The 25,790-nt window shown below is 43.4% G+C and overlaps 3 protein-coding genes across 5 annotated transcripts; 1 reads left to right on the plus strand and 2 right to left on the minus strand.

The window, feature by feature from the left end:
- Nucleotides 1-272: 272 nt before the first annotated feature.
- hnrnpm (heterogeneous nuclear ribonucleoprotein M) lies at nucleotides 273-8,564 on the minus strand. 3 transcript variants are annotated; one of them, XM_035411972.1, is made up of 16 exons: nucleotides 8,292-8,563; nucleotides 7,379-7,548; nucleotides 5,623-5,675; nucleotides 4,854-4,861; nucleotides 4,663-4,756; nucleotides 3,474-3,698; nucleotides 2,901-3,054; nucleotides 2,726-2,775; nucleotides 2,579-2,639; nucleotides 2,340-2,453; nucleotides 2,208-2,252; nucleotides 2,031-2,102; nucleotides 1,826-1,927; nucleotides 1,061-1,662; nucleotides 798-849; nucleotides 273-680 (listed from the first exon to the last, which is right to left on the minus strand). In XM_035411972.1, the coding sequence occupies exons 1-16, from the start codon at nucleotides 8,324-8,326 to the stop codon at nucleotides 517-519; spliced, it is 2,001 nt and encodes a 666-aa protein (XP_035267863.1). In that variant the 5' UTR covers nucleotides 8,327-8,563; the 3' UTR covers nucleotides 273-516. The 3 variants fall into 3 exon arrangements, with proteins under 3 accessions (XP_035267863.1, XP_035267864.1, XP_035267865.1); XM_035411973.1 differs by lacking the exon at nucleotides 1,826-1,927 and having other exon boundaries at nucleotides 8,292-8,564; XM_035411974.1 differs by lacking the exons at nucleotides 5,623-5,675; nucleotides 8,292-8,563 and having other exon boundaries at nucleotides 7,379-7,512.
- Nucleotides 8,565-9,491: 927 nt separating this feature from the next.
- Nucleotides 9,492-14,406, plus strand: LOC118224508 (ras-related protein Rab-11B-like). The gene is made up of 5 exons (XM_035411976.1): nucleotides 9,492-9,715; nucleotides 11,129-11,324; nucleotides 12,353-12,546; nucleotides 12,645-12,725; nucleotides 13,080-14,406. The coding sequence occupies exons 1-5, from the start codon at nucleotides 9,676-9,678 to the stop codon at nucleotides 13,223-13,225; spliced, it is 657 nt and encodes a 218-aa protein (XP_035267867.1). The 5' UTR covers nucleotides 9,492-9,675; the 3' UTR covers nucleotides 13,226-14,406.
- Nucleotides 14,407-16,460: 2,054 nt separating this feature from the next.
- march2 (membrane-associated ring finger (C3HC4) 2) lies at nucleotides 16,461-25,738 on the minus strand. Its single transcript, XM_035413300.1, has 5 exons — nucleotides 25,047-25,738; nucleotides 23,357-23,666; nucleotides 22,865-23,060; nucleotides 21,218-21,427; nucleotides 16,461-19,757 (listed from the first exon to the last, which is right to left on the minus strand). The coding sequence occupies exons 2-5, from the start codon at nucleotides 23,530-23,532 to the stop codon at nucleotides 19,602-19,604; spliced, it is 738 nt and encodes a 245-aa protein (XP_035269191.1). The 5' UTR covers nucleotides 23,533-23,666; nucleotides 25,047-25,738; the 3' UTR covers nucleotides 16,461-19,601.
- Nucleotides 25,739-25,790: the final 52 nt, after the last annotated feature.

Consider the following 25,790-nt stretch of genomic DNA (forward strand, 5'->3'; position numbering starts at 1 on the left):
CGTGAGGACCTGGATAAACATGGTGCAAATACAGAGAAACTTTAATGACATTGGCGAGCTTTCCCAAAACAATTACTCCGCAAAACATGAAATGCTATCATTGGATACACTGGTATCATTTGAAGCTTCTGTAATTATGTTTTGAGGGGATTCATATCCTGGCGGAAAGTAAAAGCCAAATGTGACTTTTGGCCTCAATGTGTATGAGGGTTTATGTCTGTTTGAGCATGCCTAACCAATAAAATTGAAAAGAATTCAAAAGAATGGCCCAAGACGGAAGACTTCATACACTGGTATTTATTATCAAAACACCTTACATAGGAAAGGCAATGAAATTAATTCAAAGTGTTGAGGTTTAAAAAAAGAAAAAAAAGAAAAGTAAAATAAGATTTGGTCACTAAAAACTCGAGCAAGCAAAAACAAAAAGTACATATTCCTTGCAAAACTCAAATGCCTAAAAAAACATGGGAACAGATGGTATGGGGAAGACAACAGGAATTTCTGTCATGAAGGGGATTAGGCATTTCTGTCGATCCTGACGTCGATCTCTCTCCCATTCAACCTGTAGCCGTTCATGGTCCGGCAGGCCCTCTCGGCGGTCTCTGGGTTCTCAAAACGGACCACACCGCAGCCCTTTGACTTGCCATTCTCCATTTTGACATCGGCATACTGGACAATGCCTGCAAAGAGAAATAAAGGCATTAAAAATATCCTACAGCGCAGCCATGCTGTAACCCTGCGTACAGAAGGCAAACTAACATTCAGAAACGCAAGATTTCATGGATAAATGTTCTTACCACAGGAGTTGAAGGTATCCTTCAGCATCTGCCAGGTGAAATCAAAGGGGAGCTACAAAGCAAAGAGAGAGACACACACATTACTCCACAGGATGCAAAAAAGATTTTTTTTTTTAAACTATGTACTTTGCAAGGAAGACATCAAGTTTAAGGCACACTGATAAACTTAAGTTGTATAGCAAAATGAGTGTCTGTCCCACTCCCCCATATTCTTATCAAAAATTCTAGCATTATATTGGGGGCTCAAATGAACTTGTACTCACATTTCTGACAAAGATCTGGCAGCCTTTCCTGGGATTGGCACCTGCCCCTGGCCCACCTGCTCCTGCTCCACCAAAGGGGCTCCCAAAGTTTCCACGCTCCATCTCAGCAGGCCTGTCGAACTGGCCCCCCACACGGGCAGGGCCCATGCGGTCCATCGAGGGGCCCATGCGGTCCATGGTGGAGCCCATGCGGTCCATCCCGGCACTGGGGAAGCGGTCGATGCCAGCGGACCCGGCGCGGTTGAAGTTGGAGCCCATTCGGTCCAGGCCCGAGCCCATCCTGTCCATGCCCATCGGGGACATGAAGTCCATCCCGGCGCTCATGCGGTCCAAACTGGATGGGCCCAGGCGGTCGAAGCTGGCTTGGCCAAGCCGGTCGACGTTGGAGGTCATGCGGTCCAGGCTGGTTCCCAGGCGGTCGACACTGGGCCCCAGCCTGTCCAGCCCAGACCCCATACGGTCATAGCCAGGACCCATCCTGTCCAGGTCAGACATGTGGTCCATCCGGTCCATCCCCATGCGGTCCATTCCTGACATGCGGCCTACACCGGAGCCCATGCCATCCATGCTGGAGCTCATTCGATCCATGCCCATTGAGCTACCTGCAAAACAAACCAGGGGGGTTTATGAATGTGCGAGCGTGGGCAAGTGAGTGTGTGAGTGTGTGTGTGAGAGAGAGAGAGAGAAAGATATGCACAAAGGATTGGTAAAAGCAGCAGGGACACAGTGAATGAACTCAATCCTAATATAGTACAAAATACAAACCTATTCCCCTTTCACTTGAGTCCCCAAAACTACGTCGTTGCATGCCCATGTCATTCCGGCCAAATTCACGGTCAAAGCCACCACCAATTCCACGGTCCACATCTGACAATAAACAAGTTTCATGTATTCGTACAGAGAACGGGAGACAGTACAGGTCCTAAGTGGAGAAAGGGGGGGACAGGTCTTCAGATGTTCTGGGACTTACCATTCATCCTGCCCATTCCTGAGGGTCCAAAGTGGTCCATGTTGTTCATTCCACCACGATAATTATCCATCCCTGCAAAAACCAAAAAGGATTCAGTGGGTACAAAAGTAAGTTTACATGGAGACTGACCACTCCTGCTTTACAGTATTGTATTTAGTTTTCCATTTGAACACATACCTCCCCCCATTCTGCCCATGCCACCAAAGCCCATACCATCCATTCCTGCAAGAAAAGACACTTGCGTCAAAAGTGCACTGGCAAACCAATTCATGTGCATTGCCTGAGAAACTCAAAAGCCAAGTTCCTCACCTCCAGGCCCCATGTTGCCCATTCCTCCAGCACCACTGCCACCTCTGTTTATCTGGTGCCTATCAATGGGCTGGCCACCAGGCCCCAGTCCGAGCCCAATGCCACTTAAACCACCTAGGACAAAAGATGCGGCCGTTAAAAAGATTTTATGAAGACCACGGCCAAGTGTGCAGACTTACTGCGCACGCAAACTATTCATTCGACAGAAGGAAGAAGAAAATAAAAAATAAAAAACTTACGGGGGAGAGAAGAAGGTCCCTCAGGGGGCCCAAAGTCTTCTTTTGGTGCAGATTTTTCATCCTGTCAGGAAGCAGGCAAGTCTTAAATCATTGAAAAATCCACCAAGAAATGAGGATAAATCTTATGGTCAAGCAGGAGCTACTTACCAGTTTAACATGCATGACCCTGTTAAACAGGAGCTGACCGTTGAACATAGCTAAGCCATCATTAAGGAAAGTTCATTGGAAAAAAGCTTTCAATTAATCAAAATCAATGCAACTGAATGGAAGATTTGATGGACAATACTCCACCAGCATGACATCAGACATGATAAAAGGATACAGACTGCTTGCACAGCTTCAATGGGCAGGTCAAAGGTCACTGTGGCCATTCCCCTGCTTTTTCCATCCTTGTCCTCCAGTAATTCAGCACGCAGTACAACACCAGCCATGCTGAACACCTCCTTCAGCTTCTTCCAGCCAACCTTGTAGTCCAGCTGTAATCAAGAAATTCCACATCAATTGACAACACAGTTGGGCTCATGTTACTTATGTTAATGCACACACAACAAAAAGCCAAACTACTCTCCACTTTTTCCCTCATACAAAAATGAAACTGCTCTGGGGATAAAAGATGCAAATGAACTGCCAGAGGACTAAGCCCATGTACCATTTGTACAATCAGAAGACCACTGCCAACTAAATATTTGCACATTCATCTGAGCACATTTAGGCTGTTCCACAATGACCAAAATTATTATCTGTAAACAAAAACACTGCCCCAAATCCAGACAGATGAGAAGTTTTAAAATTACAAGCAACTGCCACCTACTGAAGGGAACCTATTTCAAAATCTGGAAAAAAAAAAAAAAAACCCTAAATGCATAGCAATGTCATTAAGTACACATTGTCGTACATTGGCAACAAAAACCGTGCTCCCAATCTTGCCAGCTTGAAGGCCGTGGATGATCTCGCTGGGGATGTTGGGGTTGTCCATGAGGCTGGGGGGAATGTTGACCATGGGGGGAGGAGGGGCACCGGGGCCCGGGCCCATGCCCATTCCCATGGCCATCCCGCCAGGGGGCCCCCCGCCTCCCTGCGCCCGCTGGGCAGCACGCCGAGCAAACTCTCCATCCGGGTCCTGCAGGTAGGAGAGGGAGAAGAAATAAGAGCACCATCCACAGAACAGAAAACTGTAATCTGCAGATCAGTGAGCCTGCCACCAACACAGGATTGGTCAACACTGGAGATCCACACACCAACCCTAACAAAGCACAACTCAGCCAACAGCAAGAGATCTTGAGCCGCTAATTAGTAGAAACAGGCAGGGTTTTCCCCACCATAGAAAGGCATAGGAGCAGTGTCTAAGTGTTTTTGCGGAGCGCCTTAAGCAGTGTGATTGGTGTGTGACAGATGCTCATTGCCAAGCTAATCAAACAGGTGATTGGATATTTCTCTGTATCGTCAACTCGGGATGGTAGTTACAACCATCGACTCGGATAAGCAAGTTGCAAGCCATCGATAAGGTAAGCCTCAACAAAGAATAAATGAAGTATAAAGTTTCTTTGTTAGGGAGTAATTCTTCTGGATGTTAACAATAGCGATAGCAGAGAAGATAATGTAGCCTATTTTACAAATAAAGAAATTGCTAACCTAGCTAACTTACATAGATGTTCATCTACTGAATTAAGTTACGTTAGCCAGCGAAGCCACTTAGTTGACGTTACATAAAGATACCTCGACTGAACTAACCTTAGTATCTAATGTGGCTTGGTAGCTAAACAAAGTTAGGCTTATGTCTTTTTCTGATGAAAACTGCTGGTCAAAGTGTTTTTCATATTTAAAAAAATGTTCCAAAATGTAGTTGAGAGCACCTAAGCCCTCTGAAAACCTAGAGAAAACCCTGGAAACAGATGTCAAAATATAAATCTGTAGGACAGTAGATCTCCAGGGCAGCTCTACATTTATGGCAGGAGTTAAAGATTTCTCAGAGACATGTGTATCAATAGAGACAGAATTTACAGCCACTGATTGTACGCAGCAGGATAATTCCTACATAAAACAGGTTGAAGATGCCTGAGCATAAATATGACTAGGCCACCTACCTCTTTCACTTTAAGAGGCCTCCCATTGAGGTTGTGCTTATTGACCTTCTCCACAGCAGCCTTCATCAGCTCTTCAGTCCTAAACTCAACAACCCTGCAGAACGGTCACAGGAAGCGCTTTGTTACACACCATGCTTATCCTGAGAAATCAAAAATTTAATTCAAGCTGAGTAGAGTAAAGGGATACTTACGCACAACCCTTCATTCATTGAAGACACCATTCCGGGGCAATGGAAGACAAAACAGCAGTTACAGATTAAAACAGGTTGATTAAATCTTAGAAAGCATTAGTTATAATTTACACATTAGGTATAGAACAGATGTATCATAAGCTTTAATTTATTCCATCTAGGTTGTCTACACTTATTTAAGAACCACAAGTACATTTTCCACAGGACTATCAAACTGGAGATCAGCAATAACAATGGATAAACCACAGCAAGTACCCAGACTTGCCTAATGCCACAATACTACAACGAGCATAAGGAACGAATTACATACCGACCCGAATCAGCTTCCCACGAGAACACACATCTGAATATTTATTACATAGTAGATACAGGCACAGTAGTTGAATTGGAAACGTGCACCTGTACAACCTCAACGATTTTAAAGCCAGCTTTAAAAAAATAAAAAAACCACTGAACCACCATGTCTGGAGGATTGTACCCACTTCAGAGTCCAAGTTCCAGACGAAAGGCCAACAATGAAATGGGACCTCTGCTAACTGCAAGTCATTTGTGACGCGCTGTTCAAAACCAAATTGACTCCGCGGTCCAAAAAGATACCACCGCCCCCTCATCTATCACTACCGTACTTCACGGTGCCAAATACGGTATGAACGATGCCTTCTGGAGCTACACCCATGAACTGTTCCATGATCAATAGGTTTGAAAAAAACGTCAAGCTGGGAGAAAAGGAAACTCAAGCGTCGAACAAGGATTCGTCTCTTGCACTTACCCTCGATTTGCCTTCCGCGTCCGTTAAGTGTTCCACGTAAGTTACCTCACCCACTACAAATCAGATTCCAGACGACACAGACCAAGGGAGAAAAGCCAAGAAAACAATGGGGTTTAGAACACACATATACGGCCAGGTGTGGCCATAGCCTCGACCAGCAAGCCCAGGGCTGCCTACAGCCCCTCAGCCACACAATGCTAGTACAGGTCTACAAGAAGAAAGCTTACATCTTTGCCTTCTTCACCTGTCCTTGTGGAATTGGACCTTGTTAATGCCATGATCAAGTGCAATTAAGGAAAAACTGCAGACCGAGTCTTCAGTGGACTGAATCCCCTTCCATAGGCCAGCCCAAAGGACAAGTTCATGGTTCTAGGAACCATGGCATGTATGCTACAATCAACCCAATTACAACCCAAAACTACAACATGTTCAACGAGATCAAATGAACAACCTTTCTTCGATTCACAGCTTAATACGAAACAAGCAGCAACTTAAGAGATCACTGCACCACTTCAGCCAATGTTTATTCAGTTCTGAAGTAATTTTAAAGTCTGTTTAAAGTGGCCGATGAATGCAAAGCCATCAATCATGGGCCTACTAATTCTCGATTTACTTTGAAACATTAATGCAGGGTCAACCTTAGCCAACCGCAAACAATCCTGCAGTGAGCTAGACGGACAATTCCAAAGCTAAAACAAGGACAAGAATAAGAGGCAGCTTTACTTTGTAGACCTGCACCCAAAGAAATACCCAGCACCATAAAATGTAAGTCATGAGGCACGTTTCTGCTGAGACATCAGTAAACGTATGCTGTGCCCAACCTAAAAAAGAGAATGCAATTTAATACTACAGAATTCATACAAATGCTGCACAGTGCACTATACAACAAATTCCTCCAAAATCTTTGGAGAATTTCTTTTGCAATGTGCAAAGTATCACTGTCGAGAGCAAACAAGCCAATGCACCATTTCAAAATCAAAGCTGTTGCATTGTGACCAGCAGTGTCGCTGACATTTCATTTTACAACAGACAGGCGCACTACAAGTGCAGCAAGTATAGATGCACAACTTGGGCAATGTGTTTACATTAAATTAGCAGTGCATTACAACGCTAAACGTGCTGCTCAATATTGTGTTAGGCAGCACTGCAGACAGACCAACTTGTACTTAGGGCCAGCCACCACATGAAATACGCATTTTTTCTACACCATGTAAACGGGCACATCTCAATCATGAGGCATGAATGTCACCCCAATAAATTACTGGTGAGACACCTGGAGGCAATGACACTCAAGGCCATATTCCCGATTTTAAAAAAATCTTCACCGCCAAAATGAACCCTCCATGAACCCAAAACACCACAATCAAAATGCAACAGGGCAAAAGTGTGAACGATAAACACGAAGAACCGCAATCACATTTTCAACATCAGTTCAAGGTATTAGTTGACCCATCTATACATTAGGTATAGATAACCACAGTCACACAACTCTGTGTGAGGAATACAGCCAGAAAACTTGCTACTAAAGAAAGTAAGGAAGACAAATTACAGTAAAAAAAAATCCTTCTAAAGAGGATTCACAGTACAATGTCAAAACCCATATTCACTTTACACCAGGGGCATCTACCTAGAAATAATTGAAGGGAATAAATAGATATAGTGGGATGGGTCCCCAAAATATCATTAAGAAGTTAAAAACTCCCAAATGATTCCTGAACATAAGTGCAGTCACCCCCAGCTGGCTCAAATGTGTTACCTTTTTCTTTCATCAGGTCCTTGAGAGCTTGCCATTTCACATCAAAAGGTATGTTGCTGACAAACACACGATATCGTTTGGATGGGTTGCCATAGGGCTCAAAGCGACCGCCTCCGCGCTTCTGGGGCCGCTCCTTCCTGCTTTGGTGTGTGGGCTTGCCGTTCACTTCGCTTTAAATAAAATGGAGAATAATAAACAGGTAATCCTCGATTGCATAAAGATTCACAAGGCGGTTTCAACATTCGCAAAGGAGCCACTCGGCTCCGCCCCATTACATTAGCAACCTCACATGACCCCTCCCTCCAAAAAAAAAATGGGTCAGGGTTACGACGACCCAATCCACCATGCGACTACCTCAGTGTAGCCTTGCTAACACAAGGTACGTCCATTGTTCAAACCAACAAATCCCATTCATGTGGTCACCTTTGGTTGGATAGCCAGGCGGTACATGGTTGCACACATTTTACACAAGATTAGTAGTCTACTATAATTAATATTATATTTGTATCAACAAAGCAGCCCGTAATGTTAGACCAGCTAATTAACTAGCAAAATACCTTAGCTGACGTTCTAACCACCCCATGCAGTAACTAGGGTCTGCTACACAACCAGGAGAATAACGTTTGCCGATTTAGCTGGCGACTTAAAGAAACCCCATACAACCTCAGCGGTAGCTAACGTTAGCTAACAGCAGTCGCATCTAGCTAGCAAACATCCAAATCGGCATCTACGCAGTACAAACAGTCAAGTTAACGTTAACCGACCATTTTATATGATATGGACGACTATATTAGCCAACGTTAGTAATTTAGCCATATAAACAGCTGACTAAAGTGAATTTTATCACAATCGCAGCAAAACACGTACCCAAGGTAACAAGCTATTCGGCAAACAATGAACACGAGAAACTTACCCCAGGCCTGGTTTGTCAACGCCATCAGTCGACATTTTGGCGCAGCTTCTATTTAGTTACGTTCTTCAATTAAAAATGTAGTCGCTTGTTAACGTTCAGTTTCTAATTGTCTTAATAAACAAATGTTTTAATATAAATTAAACTATTGATGTTTATTATTTGCTTTTTAATTCAACGACGAGAGATATAATCGTTCACAAGGAAAACTACCACAAACGAAGCCGCTTGCTAACTAGCTACCCAAAAGTGAAATGGCGGGCAGGAAGCCTTTGGGCTTTTATCGACGCGGAGAATGCTGGGATTTTTTCTGACGCCACCTGGCTAGCTAACTAAGAAAAAGGTAGAAGCTGATTGTAGAAACAAATATTGGTAGAGCTGTTCGATATATAAACAGATTAATAAGTGAGCAAGTAGTTCTATGTAATTCTACCAGTTCGTATGTTGATTTAAGCGAAATAGTTTTGGAGAAAGTAACCCCCATCCCTAACAATAGAGCTATGTGAAACCGTTACCATGACAACACGAACCAGCGTCACGTTCGTCCACTGAATGGTGGTGCATTTGAGCCGATTTGAGCCCTTTTCTACGGTCTATATGATTTCAGCCAAGTGACCTGCTTATTATAACATAGCAAATGTAATAACAACAATAATAGGTAGCAACTACACTCTGTTTAGCTATTTCAGTAACATTCTGACTTATTAGCTGCATTTGTCATCTTTACCGCCTCGCTACCTTTCTAATAACGTTAGTCTAGCTAACGTTACTTAGACTAGACCCGCTATTTAATTATTGAGAATTTATTATGTAGACGTTCACAAGTTGGTTTTCTGACATCCCACTGGCGTTACCAAGTACCTTACAGGTTGGGTAGAAAGCTTACTAATTCAGTGTGTCTGTTACGGAACAACTGCAGTTAGCTAGCTAATTATTCCGTTTGTCGTTTAACGTCGTTAGTCTACTTGGCTAGAATATGAAGCAAAATCGACAAATAATGACGTACTCCTCCACAATTCGGACTGTCGTGCTAACGTTGGCCCGTTGAATACAGATGTCTGATTATCTTTCGGAAATTTCGAATTCCATGTACCAAAAAAATAAGCATAATCTCTTATCCACTATATCCCTCGAATTTACTGTAACGGAATGCCATTAGCACCATCGTGTGCATGGTATGGGAGCGCAAGGGACTCCTCCCCTTCTGCAGAGTCAGGAAGATCCCTTCTTCCTGCGGTCGGATCTGTGTGACAGCTAGCGCATTGTCTCTCACATTGGTAGAAAAAAAGACTTGCGGCAGGACTCCGCTGGCGAGATCAGAAATACAAAATAAAGTGGGCTTCGTTTTTAGCGGTTTGTCGTTTAGGGCGGTTTTCTTATACAAACCATGGGGAACAGAGATGATGAGTACGATTTCTTGTTCAAAGGTAAAGTAGCGCTAGCTATCGACGATTCTACGTATTTAGCTAGCTAGCAATGAGTTTTCTTGCATTGTATTGCTTAATGCGTATCTCGCTTCATGATTCCGATTAGTAAGAAATATTCTCATACATGTTGTTGGCATCCAGTCTGTGTGCTGTCGTTTCTTTTTGTCGCATATTTTATAATACACTTATAGCTAGCCAGCCATGTTTCAGTGTTGCATTACTAGCTATCAAGCTAACTAATAGAAAATATGCTTCTTCAAGGAACTGTCATATATGATTTTAACATCCGCAACTGTGGGAATCTAGCCAGTATCAAGCCAGCAGAAACAAAATCTGCACGTGTTTTGGATTAGATATATAATGTCAAACAGATTCATCCAAAGACAACTGTTCTATTTTTGGCTATGTAAAATATGATAAGCTGCAGTTGTATTGTAAATTAGTGCTTTCAGCAGTTTTGTACTGTCAAATTATGACGTATTTTTACATTTAGATGAACGTTTTGTTACTTTCTTTTAGTTGACAACAGTAAGCTAGCGTTTTATCAATGCACAATGTGTGACAGGAATTATAGGCAATGGCTTATTGTGGTTTCGATGCTACACATAAAAGCAGTATATCTATCATATAATTTGCTTCTGTAACATGGAATTAATCTAAATAATATTTGCTATAACAATCACTGCTCGTAAACCAACGCGTTCTACCACCAACCAGAGTGCGTCATAATTCATTAGATGTTTGTCATCATGTTATCTTAAACAATTAAATCGTTTTATATGAAATTGCTGCTGTATCGGGCCTCTTTTCCTAAACTTCCATTGCATAGTGACGCATAACGGCAAAATAAACCGGTATCCGGTCTTGCCACTTTGATATCACTGTGGCAACAGAAAGGGAAAGAGGCCCAAAACCGTCGACTCAGATTTCCAATTGTACAGGTTATCAGCTTCCTGCAGCGTATCCAGGGGGACAAAGTTCGGCTATATTTCCTCTGACGGGACAGGACAATAACATTTTCCGTCCCTGCAGCCTCACTTTTATTGCGCCGCACTTGCCAGAATATCCATGCTCATTTATGTGCACATACCTATTTTGGAATGAAGTAGCTTCATCGCATTCTTTCTGTGTAAGGACTAAGTCTACAATATATTCCGATTATGAACTTGCATGTATATAAGAAAGTAAAGTATTTGACCTGGAAATCCACAATACTTTTTTTTGTTGCTCTGAATGTTCTTTCAGTGTGTTGAAAATTACTTTTGTGCTCCATTCCATCCGCAATTTTGAAACCGTAATAAGCCACAATGTGTTAAGAAATTGATGCCTAACTGAATAATAATTGAGGTAGGGTAAAGTAATAAGATTTCAGTGCATGTACCTGTACATCTTAACTATGTGTGATCATGACAGTGGTGCTGATTGGAGACTCTGGTGTGGGGAAGAGTAACCTGCTGTCCCGATTCACACGGAACGAATTCAACCTGGAAAGCAAGAGCACCATCGGTGTGGAGTTCGCCACCCGCAGCATCCAGGTGGACGGGAAGACGATAAAGGCTCAGATCTGGGACACAGCGGGACAGGAGCGCTACAGAGCCATCACCTCAGCGTGAGTGCGGGCAGCTGGGGCAGGAAGGGAGGAAGTGACATCAGCGGGAGGGCAAAGAGGGCCTAAGAGCGTTCCGGGAAATCACCTCACCTTACCCTAGGAGGAAAAAGGGTCTCAAAATGGTGTGCAATCTTTCGGGATGCAGAGAATGACTTATCATCATTAGGGTTGGTTTTTAAAAATCTGCACTATTTACCTCATGTTGAAATGTATTTTTTTTTTTTTAAGTTCCAGAGACTCGGTGTGAAATGAGTATGTAACTAGGTATGGATAAACAGCCATCACATAGATTTAAATCCACAATAATATATACAATTGTGGGAATTTATACATGAGAATGTTAAAATTCCCACAAGAATGTTCATGGGAGTTGTGCTGCACAATATCTAAGATTCAAATGCTTAAACTCAACCTGGTGGCTTATCCTATTGACTTTACCCCTCATATCGGCCGATGTACACGCTACAGTGATTAGTGACAATGCACAGCTGCCAGAATGAAGTCCTCAAATGCCACCTTTGACAAACAAGTTTTCTCCAAAACAACGGCAGCACTTTAACAAAATCCAGTTGCTACATTTAAAAAAATTCAGTACTGGTTTCGGCAGTTAAGCAGTTGGAAGCTCAATTTTGTCTGTAAATATTGAAACCGTCACACGTTAAATTTGGCTATTGCTAGCATACTGTATGTCTAATAAGGATGGGAGAGTGAGGCCTCGGGGAGACCTTAAGGAGTGGAATCACCACTGAATTGTTTAAGCCACCTCTTTAGCCCCACCTCATCTGGTGTTAATAAAGCTTCACTCTCCTGCCAAGGAACACTTATGTTGCTCAGTGATGATGAATAAGTAAATAAAGGTGTGTATCCTTTGACATAAGTTGTGTGTTGTAGTGCATTGTGAGGCCTGGGGCTCCCCATCTCCCTGAAGTCCTTCCCTCTTCCCTCTCAGGAGTTGAATCTTTAGTGTAACTAGCAGGGGGGGTATAGGAATGAATCCTCCAGTGTGTGACCTGTGCTGTTTCTATCAGGTACTACCGGGGGGCGGTGGGGGCCCTACTGGTGTATGACATCGCCAAGCACCTGACCTATGAGAACGTGGAGCGCTGGCTGAAGGAGCTGCGGGATCACGCTGACAACAACATCGTCATCATGCTGGTGGGCAACAAGAGCGACCTGCGCCACCTGAGGGCAGTGCCCACCGACGAGGCGCGCGCCTTCGCGGGTAAAGCGCCTTACTGGGCACGCTGCGGCTTAACATCAGTCACCAGCACGGCCCGACTGTCTGATTACCTCACGCTGTCTTTCCTTTTCCATCTCCAGAGAAGAATAACCTTTCCTTTATCGAGACCTCAGCGCTGGACTCAACCAACGTAGAAGAGGCTTTCAAAAACATTCTCACAGGTACGGAAGTCATGTGGGAATAATGGACGCATCTGAGATCTGATCTCAGTAATAGTTTATTCATGCTGCAGTTCTGACTTGCTAAGTGTCTGCTACAGAAATACAGAGCACTAATGGCTCGATAGCATGTGTGGAGCTTGCTGTTAATAATACATTGTACAAAGCTATGTGAATTCTGTGCATATTCAGTTATAAGGCATTAGGTCATATTAGGTTTATAACACATATTAGGTTCATTTTAGGGCTTCATGTGGAACGCTTGTTGTGTCTTATCTTTTGCCGACTCGTGTCAGTGTGTAATAACCTGTTGTTTATTCCTGCTGTCACTGACCGAGGCGCTTATTTCCGCTGCAGAGATTTACCGCATCGTGTCACAGAAGCAGATCGCTGACCGGTCGGCGCACGATGAGTCTCCAGGCAACAATGTAGTGGACATCAGCGTTCCGCCCACCACTGACGGGCAAAGGGGCAACAAACTGCAGTGTTGCCAGAACCTGTGACCCCTGACCCCTGACCCCCATCAGGAATCCCCTCCTACCTGCCCTCTGGTTTCTGCTTTGCTCCTGAATATTGTGCTGCCGCTCCCCTTACCTGCATACAAAACTTTCTTTTTATTACTTGTTAACTTTCATGTGACCTTCTGCCATGTAATGAAGTTTTACAACCTCTCTTTCTCTGTCTGTCGTTCATGGACTGGACACCCATGCTCCTGCAGTGCAGGGGCAGTGTAGTTAGCTATTGAATTCACAATGATACTTGAAATACTGCAGTAATGTAGTTACCAGTACAGTCCACCAGGTGGTGCGATGCATATGACCACCCTCAGTACAGTAGTTAAAAACCGGAATCATGTAAAATACTGTACCATTTCATCATTAATATTATACATTGGTTGGAGGGGTGCACAAACAGTTCAATATCATGCCAAAAACGACCTTGATTGTTGCTGTTATATATCTGACATATTTTATTTAGTCATAAACAGGCTATGAATTTAAAATAGAAAGAAAGACATCAAATCTTTTCCAGTTGACAATGATATGGGTGGGGGCGTTTGACATACTGCAGCTTAATTAGCCTAATTGGTCAGGTAGAAAAGGTGTTACGTATTAACAACATAAACTAAATGTGTCCTGAATCCATTTCTCACTTTTCTGTTTAAAGCTTAATATAGTACACTAAAGTGTGGAGGCATACAGTATAGAATCTTCAGTACTCTGTGGAAACTAAAGTGCAAATATTTGAAAGAATATGATATCACGCACAGTGAAGTAGATGGTAGAGCATTTAAGTCTTGTCTTTTGAGAATAATGTATTTATTCACTAATGGAAAGGTAGAGAAAAAATAGATACGTTCAGGGGGCAAAATTGTAGTTGATTAGGTGATCCTCAGTGACAGGATTATGCAGGAAATGGAGGGTCCATTATGCAATTAAGAGTAAAATAAAGTCCTGAAAGGGGTGGAGTTTCTGTAACGAGCCAAATTTATGTCCCTGGAATTGACGGCTCACTTTCCCTCCAAATGATGGACGTTCGATATTGAATCACAGGACTCGTATTTATTTTGGAATGAAATGCATTAAAACACAAACTCAACACCTTTTCTTTCATTGTGTACATTCTGTAACAAGCAGGCAGGCAGATTTTTAATGACAGAAATAAATCAATGTTGGAAAAGCAGGGAGCTGGGGTTGTGTTTGTTTGTGGCGTTCACCTTTCACCATCACACCCATAAGAACCAGCAGCATGAAAATCACCAGTGTTTCAGTTACAGTTAACCCTTTCAGGTGTAATATCACAAATAGGTGATTAACATGTTCTTAACAGAACATTCTAATGCTCATGTAACATTCACTACTGGTAGTTGAAAGCAATGGAGTTCTAGAACACAAGGTAGTATTTTGAAAACACATTTCAAAAAACCTTCTCTGCAAAGGGTTAAAGATGAAACCAATATTCTAAGCATCATACATCTATCTGTAGAGGGGGGCATATGACATATCATTCTAGTATTCCTCAAATGTAACACTGAACCCACCTGGAACAGCAAAATGGGTGCAGGTGACCACAATGACTGTGAGGAAACAAACAAAAATATCTACGGGGGTGGGATTTAATTTAATTTCTAGTGTCATCCAAGCTGACACAACGGGCAAAGAAGGAGTGGGCACTAGACTCATTTTTAGAAATTCACTCATCTTCCTGTAACAACCCCATCTGTGTCATAGTCTTAAACTTACAGATGAATAATACCGATCCAAGCCATTGACCTATCTACAACCATAGAGTTCAACATGTGATTAAAACTTGGTAAAAGTTCAACTTTTTTGCACATTTCCAGTGACCTTTATATTATGAATTATTACTAAGAAAAAAATGTTTAAACTTTCAACTAAGCTCAAACAATAAAGCAAATATTGGGTTTTCATTCTTGTATAAATTGATCCATGTAATTATTATCGCTTTATGACCTTTTGTTTGTAATTTTGTTGGTCTTTGTATGATTCCGTACAGTGGATATTAGAAGTATGTATTCTAAGAAGTATGGTGTTCCAAAGTGAACAAAAGAAATTCCTTTAGCTGTAGCAGCTTTTTTCTTGCTGGCTTGCAAGTACCCATAAATACTGGTTAAGACCGTACAGACATATGTTTCTCTTCACACTGCCTCATAAACCACACCCATGATATTATACATAAAAAATGCAGTCCTTCACATGCTCACTTGTATAGTTAAAATTTTGCCATAACATACATGTACACAATAAAAATTAAAGATCACCCCAATTAAAGAGTTAAAGTGAACATAATAATTAAAAAGTGTTTGTTGGTGTATTATTTTAAAATAAACAGTCCTGAATTCTTTAGGAATACACATTCAGAACAGCAAAAAAGAACATAATTTATTATAATCAAATCAAAATTAAATCAGGAAAAAAACAAAAAATGTTTTTAAATGCCTTTTAAATCAGGATTATGAATCAAAGGAGCATCTCAAAAGTACTTACATTACCCTATACATTTGTAAAAATGCTTTGAAATATTAACAGCAAATAAATGAATGAATGAATGAATTAATAAATAAAGAATCCAAAAATGATGCATGCTTCTTAGGAAAGAACAGCATGCTGTAACCTGCGGTGATATTACTGTAACGCCTTCCTTCTTTCAGCCGTTAGGCAGTTCTTCACCGCAGGCTACCTCTGGGCGAGTAGCAGGGGAAAGAAACGAAACCTGGTCCCCCGCAGCAGAAACTTCCTCTGCAGCTGTTCTCACTCTTCCGTCCCGAAGATTGAAGAGCTCTTTTACGGTTCGAGGTACGGGCCGCGTTGCGATCGCAATGTCACTTCCTCCTCGATCCGCGCTTTCAGTGTTGCAACACCCTACGCCGCAGGAAGATTCATAGCCTGTGTTTGGAAAGCAACCAGCATTTCAGTTGGAAGCACACCAAGGAGATACTGCCGTGAGCAGGCCAGAGCTCTTCACCCCAGAGGCAGACTCGCTGGGGGCTTAACCTCCCCGTCCTAAACAGAGCGGCTCGCTCACGCGGTGTAGTATTACCATTCATCTGATTTATGTAACTAAACACCCGCTGACCTACAAGGCCAGTTCAGGGGTTACAACCGTTTAAACAAATGACTGCTCTGTACCGGGGAAGTGGGAGGCCAGGCAGCTGAGTCACTGATCTCTCAGATCCTACTCAGAAGCAGCGACAAAAGGGCAGAAGTGCAAACGGTGTGACGAAGGTTGCATATTTTATTTCAGCACACATTTTTTAAAAAGGAAAATGCTTGTCAATCACTTGCCTGTGATTATGATGAGATAAAAAGGACCAAATACAGGAATATTTTCTAGTTTTATTAAAATTTAATAATGTACCAGCAGACTGGGGCTTTGGGCACTTCATCCACACACTATGCTAAGCATGGATTAAGATTTGACTGGACTCCTATTGCCATTTCACCACTTACAGAATGTAGGGTTATTATTACCAAATTACATTGAAAGTACAGTATTCTTTATCAGTTCATGGGTCATTGCATGCATAACAATTTTATTCATCCAGACAGAAAAATACTGTGCATCATCTCAGACAGAACAGCAGACCATTTTAAGGGAAAAAGGCCAGCACATATGGGTCACTGAACAAGGTCAATTTACAAAAATCCTTTTTCATTTTAGTCCCACTTTTAGAGCTCTTCATTTGAGACCACTTCCATTTTCTCCTTTGTGTGCGCCACTCTACCACCCCTTCTGCAGAGTCTGGAGCACCTGAATGCACCAACTGCGCTGGGTGTGAGTCCGGCCTCATTACAGCCCATCCAGTGGACAGGCTCCAGCTGCTGTCAATCACAGGACCTTAGCCACATCATTACCACTGCTTCTCTGCAATGTGGAAATTCACAAACCAAAGAGTGCGGAAAGCTGTCATATTTCGCTCTTGAAGTCCCTTCAAAGCCAGCACGGTGTAAGTTTTGGAGAAAAGCGAGTTGTGAACTTTCAGTTCTGTCCAAGAAAATAAGGGACAACCCACAAATACTGACTCAATAAGTTGGGAAAAAAACAAAAACAAAAACAACCATCGAGGTCAAACAAATCCTATGTGTAAACCAACCCTGGATACTGGACTAGACTAGAGTAGAAAACATGAAGTCCTTCCTTTCAAAAATGAGCTTACTGAATAACAATGTCCAAATACATGTAACAAAAAAAAGCATGTTGAAGGAGAGCACTGTCACTGCTGCAGCCCTATTCAGTAATCGATTCTCTGAGCATCGGTGAAGGTCAGCGCTAAGTGCTAGTTTAGCATGTTCCCCTTATGAATGGGCATCTCCCTGGGGTGGTGTGGCCAGCCGTTAACTCATCTGCTGCTGTGAAGAGCCGTAAAAGGACGAAGGCGCCTGCACTGGAACGGACCGAGCAAGGGCATTTCTATTAATACACCTCTGTGTCATAACCCTGGCTATCCTTATGAAACCCCATCGGGAAGATGCAGTGAGACCTGGCCTCCGCACACAGCCTGATCGATGTCCGGTAAACGCACGGTGGAGGAGAGAAGACTCCGGCACAGCTGCATTCACAGCCTGTGGATTCTTTGACGACCGTCCTTTCAGTTTAAATACTCTGATGGAAACTCACACGCTCCGACTGGCTCAGCTCTTCAGCATTTCTCTCCAGACAAAGCAACTGTCGCGCGGCAAGGGCATCCTCTGAGCAGCCATTTTACGCTCCGCACTTCCCTTCCTCTCCTTCCGCTCAAAGTGCGCTTCAAACGCCAAGCGCTCCATTCACAGGGACACACTGGGTGAACATACGCTGAGCCTGGACAGCCGGTTATTGATTAAAGGTTAAACTCTTTACCTACACACAGTGTTTAAAGGCAATGCTGGTGTCCTTGTGGAGCGTATGTCTGAATTAGAGCAGCCCGTTTCTGTCTTATGGCTGACAGCAGAGCCGGAGGGCCCAGACATTGCGTAATTAAGACTGTGGGAAGGTGCAGATGAAACGCCATGTAGAACCGCACAGCTGCAGAGCAGGCTGACTGCTTCGGCTCGGCGTAAGGCTGCTCTACCGCAGCTCTTCTGTCCCGCTGACCTGCGACTGCTCGGCCTGCTCGCTTCCGTCAAGGCTCAAAACACGGAAGGGGTGGTAAGCCGATGGGGCGTGGTGCCCTTTTTCTGCTGGAAAGTCCCAGTCTTCCCCTCCGGAAGACAGGGAACTCCCGCTTGTGCCAGCCTGCTTCCATCACTGCAGTGCAAAATGGTGCTAACGGTTCTTTCCAATGGCCATATTGCACAGCCCGGCACTCCAGCACCCACATTCACTCTCACTTCACTGGGAGCATACGGAAAGGAGGGAAACCAAAATCAGCAGATGACAAAATATGTTCAATTCAATCAAACAAAACAAAATAGTGCAAAAATGAGCATGTTGGTAACAGTGTTTTAGAACACTCTCTGTGGGGACATTGTGTTTCATTGCACACACCCTTGGCTATATTTCTGTTACTGATGCTCTCCCAAGAGGCAAAACAACAAGGGTCATTTGTAATTACATGCCACCCATACACTGCTAAAGTCAGCGGTCTCTCAGAAAACCCGTCCCACTCAGCCTCAGAAGGAAGCAGCACAGGACACGCCCACCACTGTATCAGTGGGAAGCAGAACAGAGAGGACACACCCACCACTGCTTCTGAACCCTGTTTCCTGCTACTTCCACAGCTGTTTCCTCTATGCAAATGCAGATCCATGTGCAGCTCAGTCCAGGCTTATCTCCTCTTACTACAATACCCAGGAGGCCATTCTCTACTTCCACAGAAGGACAGGAACCAAAGCTCTGACTGCTCATTAATGGTTCCCCTGTAATGGAGCTGCTGGGTAAACTCTGACCAGGGTAGGGCCATGCTGAAATGCCTTCATGAAAGAGTATGTGCAGCTACACTTCGCTGTGAAGGATTACCAGAAAAAACAGTTTAAATAAAACAGCAAAGCTTCTAACCATTAGATCCCTGTATAGGCTCTAGGCTACAGTAGCTGTTTCCTCTATGCAAGTGCAGCTCAGTCCAGGCCCATGTCCTCTTACTACAATACCCAGGAGGCCATTCTCTCCACCAAATGGCTTCCAAATCTTTGCAAGGAACATATGAGGCATCAGGAATAGAGACAAGCCTTCAGCTCACCAGCTCAGTCTGCATGTACTACATTTTTAGGCTCTGAAAATGAAAGGAATCAAGACAGGTGAAAAAAATAAGTGCCGAGACGCTTATAAAACTTGGAAAATCGAAACAGAAACGCGTCCACAACTGCTTCAGTTCGGAGCGGAACTTTGGGGCAGACCAACGCCACGCACCCCCCCCCCCATCCTCTGGTCCCCCCGCCCTCATACGACAGTCTCATCAGCCAACTTTTTCATCTGTTTACTGGACAGCAAGGAATGCTGGGAGGAGTGTGCCCCCTCGTCGGGAATAAGCAGGCGGACTTTCTGATTGGTTCGTCTCCACTCCGAGTACAGCTGACAGTGGTAGCGGAATGACACCTTAGGAGAGGAGAGAGGAACATGGGCGGGGATTAGACACTCGATGAAAAGACATTGCAGTGCAGGTGGATTCAGAGACACTGCATAAACTGAACAGAAGAACGGTAACCAGCGTATGAAATTAACACCCGTCACTAGCCAAATGCTGGTAAAATTTTGATTGTGGCTGGCAAGATTTTCAACTCTAGCAGCCACTTTGGCAGGTAACCGACCAGGTAGTGTTATACTGCAAAAGGTAATGTGGCTGATAAAATGCCGAAAATGGCATGGTATTGAAAATGGTATTTTTTTAATTTGGCCAGTTGGTGAATTTTTTATTGAATCCCCCGCTGCTGACCGTGTAGCGTAGCAAACCCTGCTGCCAAAAGGCTGAAAGTCTTAAATTAGGAGTAGCAATGTCCACAGTCTAGACTCGGCTCACGTACGAGCAACACAGGCCAGGCATGCCTCCTCCAGCCAAGCTGACATACACAGTGCATAACTGAGAGAAACACGCACAGACTGCACTTGTTCATAATAAGGACTTGCTCATTCATTATTTTCATTTATTTTCAGTATTAATTACTTCAGCAGTAGCCAGCATGAATAGCAAGGTGCGACCTCCAATTCAACTGTGTGCTTACAATTACTGACAATTTTATACAGCTAACACTTGCAATGTTAGCGATACGTCTGCGATTAATTAACCCCTAAAATAATTTTTTAAAAGCAGAAGTTTTGTCAAAATGATAAAATCTAGGCTGTACGCATCCTGTTGAACAGTCTCAAACAAACAACCCTATGTATTCAGGATTTTCTGACATATTAATTGGACACAAAAGGAAGTGCCCAGTGTTCAGGGACTATATAAAGCTTCTGAGATTTAATCCTAAAAACACCATTAAGAGAGCTTTTACGACCAAACAAAGTCTTAGCTAAAATGTTGCACAAAAGAGCACTGACTTTTAGCTAAGAGTCAGACCAATGCCCTTACATCATCCTTATTACCTTGAGAGGTGCCGTATATTACAAATAGTGAAATCCACAGCCTATGTGAGAGTTTATCAAGAGCACTTCCAGAATAAACACATTGCCTTCTTGCAATAATAACAATGATTTCATGAATAATTAATAATGAATCTAAAAGACCTTTTGAGCTCTCTTAATTTAATAGAAAGTTTAGCATACTTTTAAGGCTAAAGAACATTACTTTTCTTCTAGCAGGAGTACATTTCTGTAATTCTGAGTAAGTGCAAGGATGAGTTCCACAATCTTGGACTGAATCTAAAACTGTGCCAGTGAAGATTTTGCCCAGCCAGTGCTGATGCTCGCACTTCTTCTCAAAGTGATCTAGTAACGCCGTATTTTATAATGGGAAATACGGAGAGAGAACGCTTTGCCTGGGGCACTGCCCGAATGCAGGACTGAGCGTGCACAGACAGCCCAGGGGACAGGCAGCCCAGGGGGGGAGGGCCCTTTACCAGAGTCCAGAGGACGAAGATGGTGAAGAGGGCGATGGTGAGGGCGATGAGGCCCAGGGCCTCCAGCCGGCTGTTGAAGAGCAGGTGGTCGTGGGCGCCCCGCAGACACAGCCAGCCGGAGATGGCAGCCAGAGGCGTTATGAAGAGAAAGCAGACCATGTCGCAGAAAAGCGTCCGCCTCTCGTTAAACGGGCCCGGGTCCCGCAACCACTGTGAGGGGGGAGACAAGGGGAGCCACGGTTACTGCGTGTGCAGTACACACACACACACACACACACACACACACACGCAAACACACATGCGTGCGTGCACTCACATACACACACACACACACATGCGTGCATGCACTCACACACACACTCACACACACACACGTACGCACACACACACACAATAAAGCCAGCTGGAAGAACAGTCAGTAACTGGGACCTCTCACAAATGCATTGTCCGTGCTTCCGCCCCACCAGGACATGATACCTTTTACAGTATATCACAACCTGGCTGGTTACCTGCCAAACTGGCTGCTAGAATACTCGCCAAAATAATGTTTTTACCAGTATCTGGCTGGTGGCAGGTGGTCCTTTCACACCCTGCCCCCCACACTCGTTTTAGGGAAGAAGCCCCCAGCTGAAGGGGTGCATTTGACTCTTGCATTTTTCAGTAGTTACCCTGAGGCATCTTCAGCCATTTTGAGCAATCGCCCATAAGAAATACAGAACACTTGGATTTATCACAAACAAGACCAGGTTAAAACCTAGTATATGGCTGGACCTAACACACGTGATCTGGCCGACCAATGGTGTAACTTCATAACTCGGCCGACCAATGGTGTAACTTCATCACTCAGTCAGTCAGTCACTCACAGACATTTGTGTTTGTTGGGCTGGCCCCGCTGTTACGGTCAGACCAAAAAGTGAAAAGCTTTTCACTTGTCCCACAAAAGCATAAATCCCAACGACAGTTCAACCAGTTGTTAAAATAAAATACATTTTACAGAGCACATTCACTCATGCTTCATTATTGGAAGTGAAGGAGTTTCACTTCATGATCCACCATCCTAGCATGTCTTCATATTCCATTATTCAAACTCAAGCCTATAACCACCTTGGATAGCAACAGGAGTGTTCTGTAATTGTTAAAAGGGACAGTACAAGTCCACATCCAATTTTAAAATACTTTTAAATGACTGGGATCCTTGTTTCGTATTTGTCTAGATCACAAGGAAACATGGAAGTGTTAGCCTAGCCACTGCAGGGATCCTTTTTAAAGCTCACACCCTTTTTTTATTTAGATTTTTTTGTTATTCAAATAAGTCCAAAGACCAGACACAATTTGCTTTGCAAAAGGGACGAAAAGATGTATCCTTGCAGTCACACACATCAAAGTGATCACACCACCAACAACTCTACTATTATACATAACCTAGGATTATTTTAGATGCTGGGCCTACATTCATCTGGTCAAAACAGTTCTTAAAATTTCAGGCAATAGAACATATCCTAACAACTCATAGTGCCAAACCAAACATTAGTCGGTATAATGAAAGCAAGCGATATACAGCACCCCTTGTTACTGTATTGAAGGAAACGGGGTATGAAGCCACGCAGACGGAGGGGTGCAGTAGAGACGGAGGAACCGCTCTGTTACCTCCGTTAGAGGCCGGGGGCGGCGCTCGATGGAGAACTCTGTGTGGCAGAGCTCACAGTAGCTGGTGTTGGAGGAGGACAGCCACTTCTCCAGGCAGCTCTTGTGCACGGTGCCCAAGGTGCCCGTGCAGTCGCAGGGGGAGAGCAGCCCCTCCCCACTGCCCCCCTCATGGCAGATCCGGCACATTGGCCCCTCACTAGCACAGCAAAGAAGAGAGGAGCCAATCAGTGAAGAGAGAATGCTGTATGAAACCATCACATACACCAACCTGTTTCCCAACAAGGAATACCGCCCTCCTATTATTTGGGGAATTGTGATTTTTTTGTAAATATGTATGTATACACATTAAGCACAGGGAAGCACTGAACACTGAAAATACAACCAGATGCTGTACGCCTAAATGAAAGACAGGTAAAGTAGAGCTTGTGGAAGAAAATGATATAGTGACTGACTATCAGAGCGACTGAAACCAGAGGTCCGGAGTGCAGCTACCTCTGCGTGCCCAAGGCCTTGATGACGGAAGAGAGCAGTCGGCCATCTTTGGCTGTAACCTGGGTGACGTATGGCGCCCGCCGGATGTCTGACTCCTCCACAGTCTTGGACAGCGCTGAGTTGCTGGCACAGTCACAGAGGGCGCCCGGGAGATGGCAACACTGACCCGTTGTCATGGTTATCCCAGTAAAGGCGGCGTAAGAGGAGTGGTCACAGCTCCCTCGGAATTCTGGTTCAAATTAGTTGGGGCCTAGGACTCGACAGAGATGTAGTCTGTGACCTCATGTCATCTATGCTTATTGCTGATGCCCTGCAAACACAAGAGCACAATTTATTAATCAGGGAAGTCCAACTTGGTCATTTTGGCCACATTATGAAGTCAGATTTTCTTTCTTGTGTTAAGAAATTTTTGTTTTCCAAGCTCTACAGGACCCATTTGGGCTGTGGGCATTACCATGCTAGCCACACGCATGTCACCTGTAGTGGAAATGACACCCTGTAGTGAAGAGTACATTGTGCCCAAATTAATAGAATGGTTACCGTCACATACCGTATCTTAATGTAGTGAAATGTCGTTTATAATCGAGTATTTAAAGGTTAATGCAAACGAGAAATTAATTCACTACATATAGTGCGGTGGGCAAAGGTCGGCCCCGTGCCCCTGATCCCCACCCCCACGCGCAAATCACAGAGCGCTGGGTCCACTCGCCTGGGAATGTTTTCTGGGCAGCTAAGGTTTTAGCTATCTAACGTTACACATGCATTGATGCTAGACAAATATAATACATATACATAGGACGGATATGAAGCTAATATTGCCACAAATGTTTTCACTAACAATGCATTTATCGCTAAGTACTGAACCACCACACTGGGTTAACCAGTTAAATCACCGCCGAAACCGGACAAGGAACTAGAATTAAGGCTGTGACACTGCTATCTCGCCGCAGCGTCGCGGTCACTTTCGCCTTTATTACTACCGTTATCTGTCCTGCTATCATAACGTTATATCAGGACAACAAAATGTCTCGATATAGCTAACGTACCAAGTTCGCTTATAATATCTCGCTAGCTAGCTGGCAGTCAAACAAACCTAATCTAGCAACCGTTTTAGCTAGCATACAGCCAGAAATATTTGACAAGGTCAAACGAAAATAAGACCTGACTAAAACAAATTCCAGCCTGGTAAAATGAAACACCTTAGTCTAAGCTTTTTGTGCACCACCTAGGTCTCCAGGTAGCTAGCTAACTTGGCTAACTGTACAAGTTACCTAGCCAATGTATAATAGCAAGCGCTAGGTAACAACAGTCGAATCTAACACAACGTTAGCTAGTTAATAATGGCGATATAGCTATTAGTATAATAAGTTTGTCAGCTCAACGTCTGCGGATCGGTAAGCTATATTGACAAAGCTGGCTAAACAGTTAGCTAAGTAGAACAACATTATGTAGCTAGCTAAAAATGCAATCAAATTTTCCCCCCCACTGTAAACTAAGGTTTTCTCGTTGACAAGTTGTGTATAGACTAACAGTTACCGTTAACTGTATATACATTACCTGTTAGCAATGTCACTAACAAAAGCCATTCAAATATCATGTAACACTGGTGGTGTTAGTTAGCTTTCTGCTAGTACAAATACCTAGATAACGTTAACGATGTAAGAATTTTAAAAAATAACTGGATACTCACAAGCTAACGTTGTGGATTGCATATCCATTTCTTGGCGATGTAATTTACATACTGGTCCCCAACTGAAATTTGAGAACCTTGTGGTGAATCGAATAATGCTTTAACCGGGCCGCTTCGCCTGTCAATATTTTTATTCGCTTCTTTCTCTGACATATCAGACAACAGATTTCCGCCGTTCCCAACTGTAGCGCGACGTACGTTTTTTCTGTATCTCGTGGCTTTAGAATGAACCATTTACAGCACAGACGTCTTAACGAGGTTGAAGAATGTTCGTTCTACGTAGACTCATGTAGATAGACCGAGATAAACCAATCAGCAACGAAGAAATTGATACGGTATATAACGGGGACAACAATTTGGAAAACATGCCTTCGCTCTGCCCCTGGAACTAAATCAATTATATATTACATAGTTTTATGTGATAGCTTTGGATAAGCCAAAGACACATTTTTTGATATTTTTGCAGCAGGTTCATCATTCAGAGTACTATCCAAAACATTATGAATGACGTGAGACACCACATACCAATTTAACTATCTGACAGACAACTATATTATTACCTGATCATTTTCACAGCTAAGATTGCGAGATTCGTGTATATTTAGATTCAACCAGGCCATTTATCTCAGTTGGGGGTTTGACTTAAGAGTCAATATTAAAGGTCAATATTACAGAATAAATACAGAAAATTCTACATTAGCGTACCTCAGTAACATGTTAGCTTATGTGAGAGTTTATTTTTGC

The sequence above is a fragment of the Anguilla anguilla genome, chromosome 4, assembly GCF_013347855.1.
Source record: "Anguilla anguilla isolate fAngAng1 chromosome 4, fAngAng1.pri, whole genome shotgun sequence".
NCBI classification, from domain to species: domain Eukaryota; kingdom Metazoa; phylum Chordata; class Actinopteri; order Anguilliformes; family Anguillidae; genus Anguilla; species Anguilla anguilla.

What these genes read in the sequence shown, in the direction of transcription:
- hnrnpm (XM_035411972.1), bottom strand. Translation starts at nt 8,326, where the DNA reads ATGTCGACTGATGGCGTTGACAAACCAGGCCTGGG. An exon ending in GGCCTCTTAAAGTGAAAGAG is followed by an intron (nt 3,699 to 4,662) that starts GTAGGTGGCCTA and finishes TCCTACCTGCAG; the next exon opens with GACCCGGATGGAGAGTTTGC. An exon ending in AGGAATGGGCAGGATGAATG is followed by an intron (nt 1,928 to 2,030) that starts GTAAGTCCCAGA and finishes GTTTATTGTCAG; the next exon opens with ATGTGGACCGTGGAATTGGT.
- LOC118224508 (XM_035411976.1), top strand. Translation starts at nt 9,676, where the DNA reads ATGGGGAACAGAGATGATGAGTACGATTTCTTGTTCAAAG. An exon ending in GTACGATTTCTTGTTCAAAG is followed by an intron (nt 9,716 to 11,128) that starts GTAAAGTAGCGC and finishes TGATCATGACAG; the next exon opens with TGGTGCTGATTGGAGACTCT. An exon ending in TTTCAAAAACATTCTCACAG is followed by an intron (nt 12,726 to 13,079) that starts GTACGGAAGTCA and finishes TTTCCGCTGCAG; the next exon opens with AGATTTACCGCATCGTGTCA.
- march2 (XM_035413300.1), bottom strand. Translation starts at nt 23,532, where the DNA reads ATGACAACGGGTCAGTGTTGCCATCTCCCGGGCGCCCTCTGTGACTGT. An exon ending in AAGGCCTTGGGCACGCAGAG is followed by an intron (nt 23,061 to 23,356) that starts GTAGCTGCACTC and finishes TTGCTGTGCTAG; the next exon opens with TGAGGGGCCAATGTGCCGGA. An exon ending in GCCCCCGGCCTCTAACGGAG is followed by an intron (nt 21,428 to 22,864) that starts GTAACAGAGCGG and finishes CCCCCCTCACAG; the next exon opens with TGGTTGCGGGACCCGGGCCC.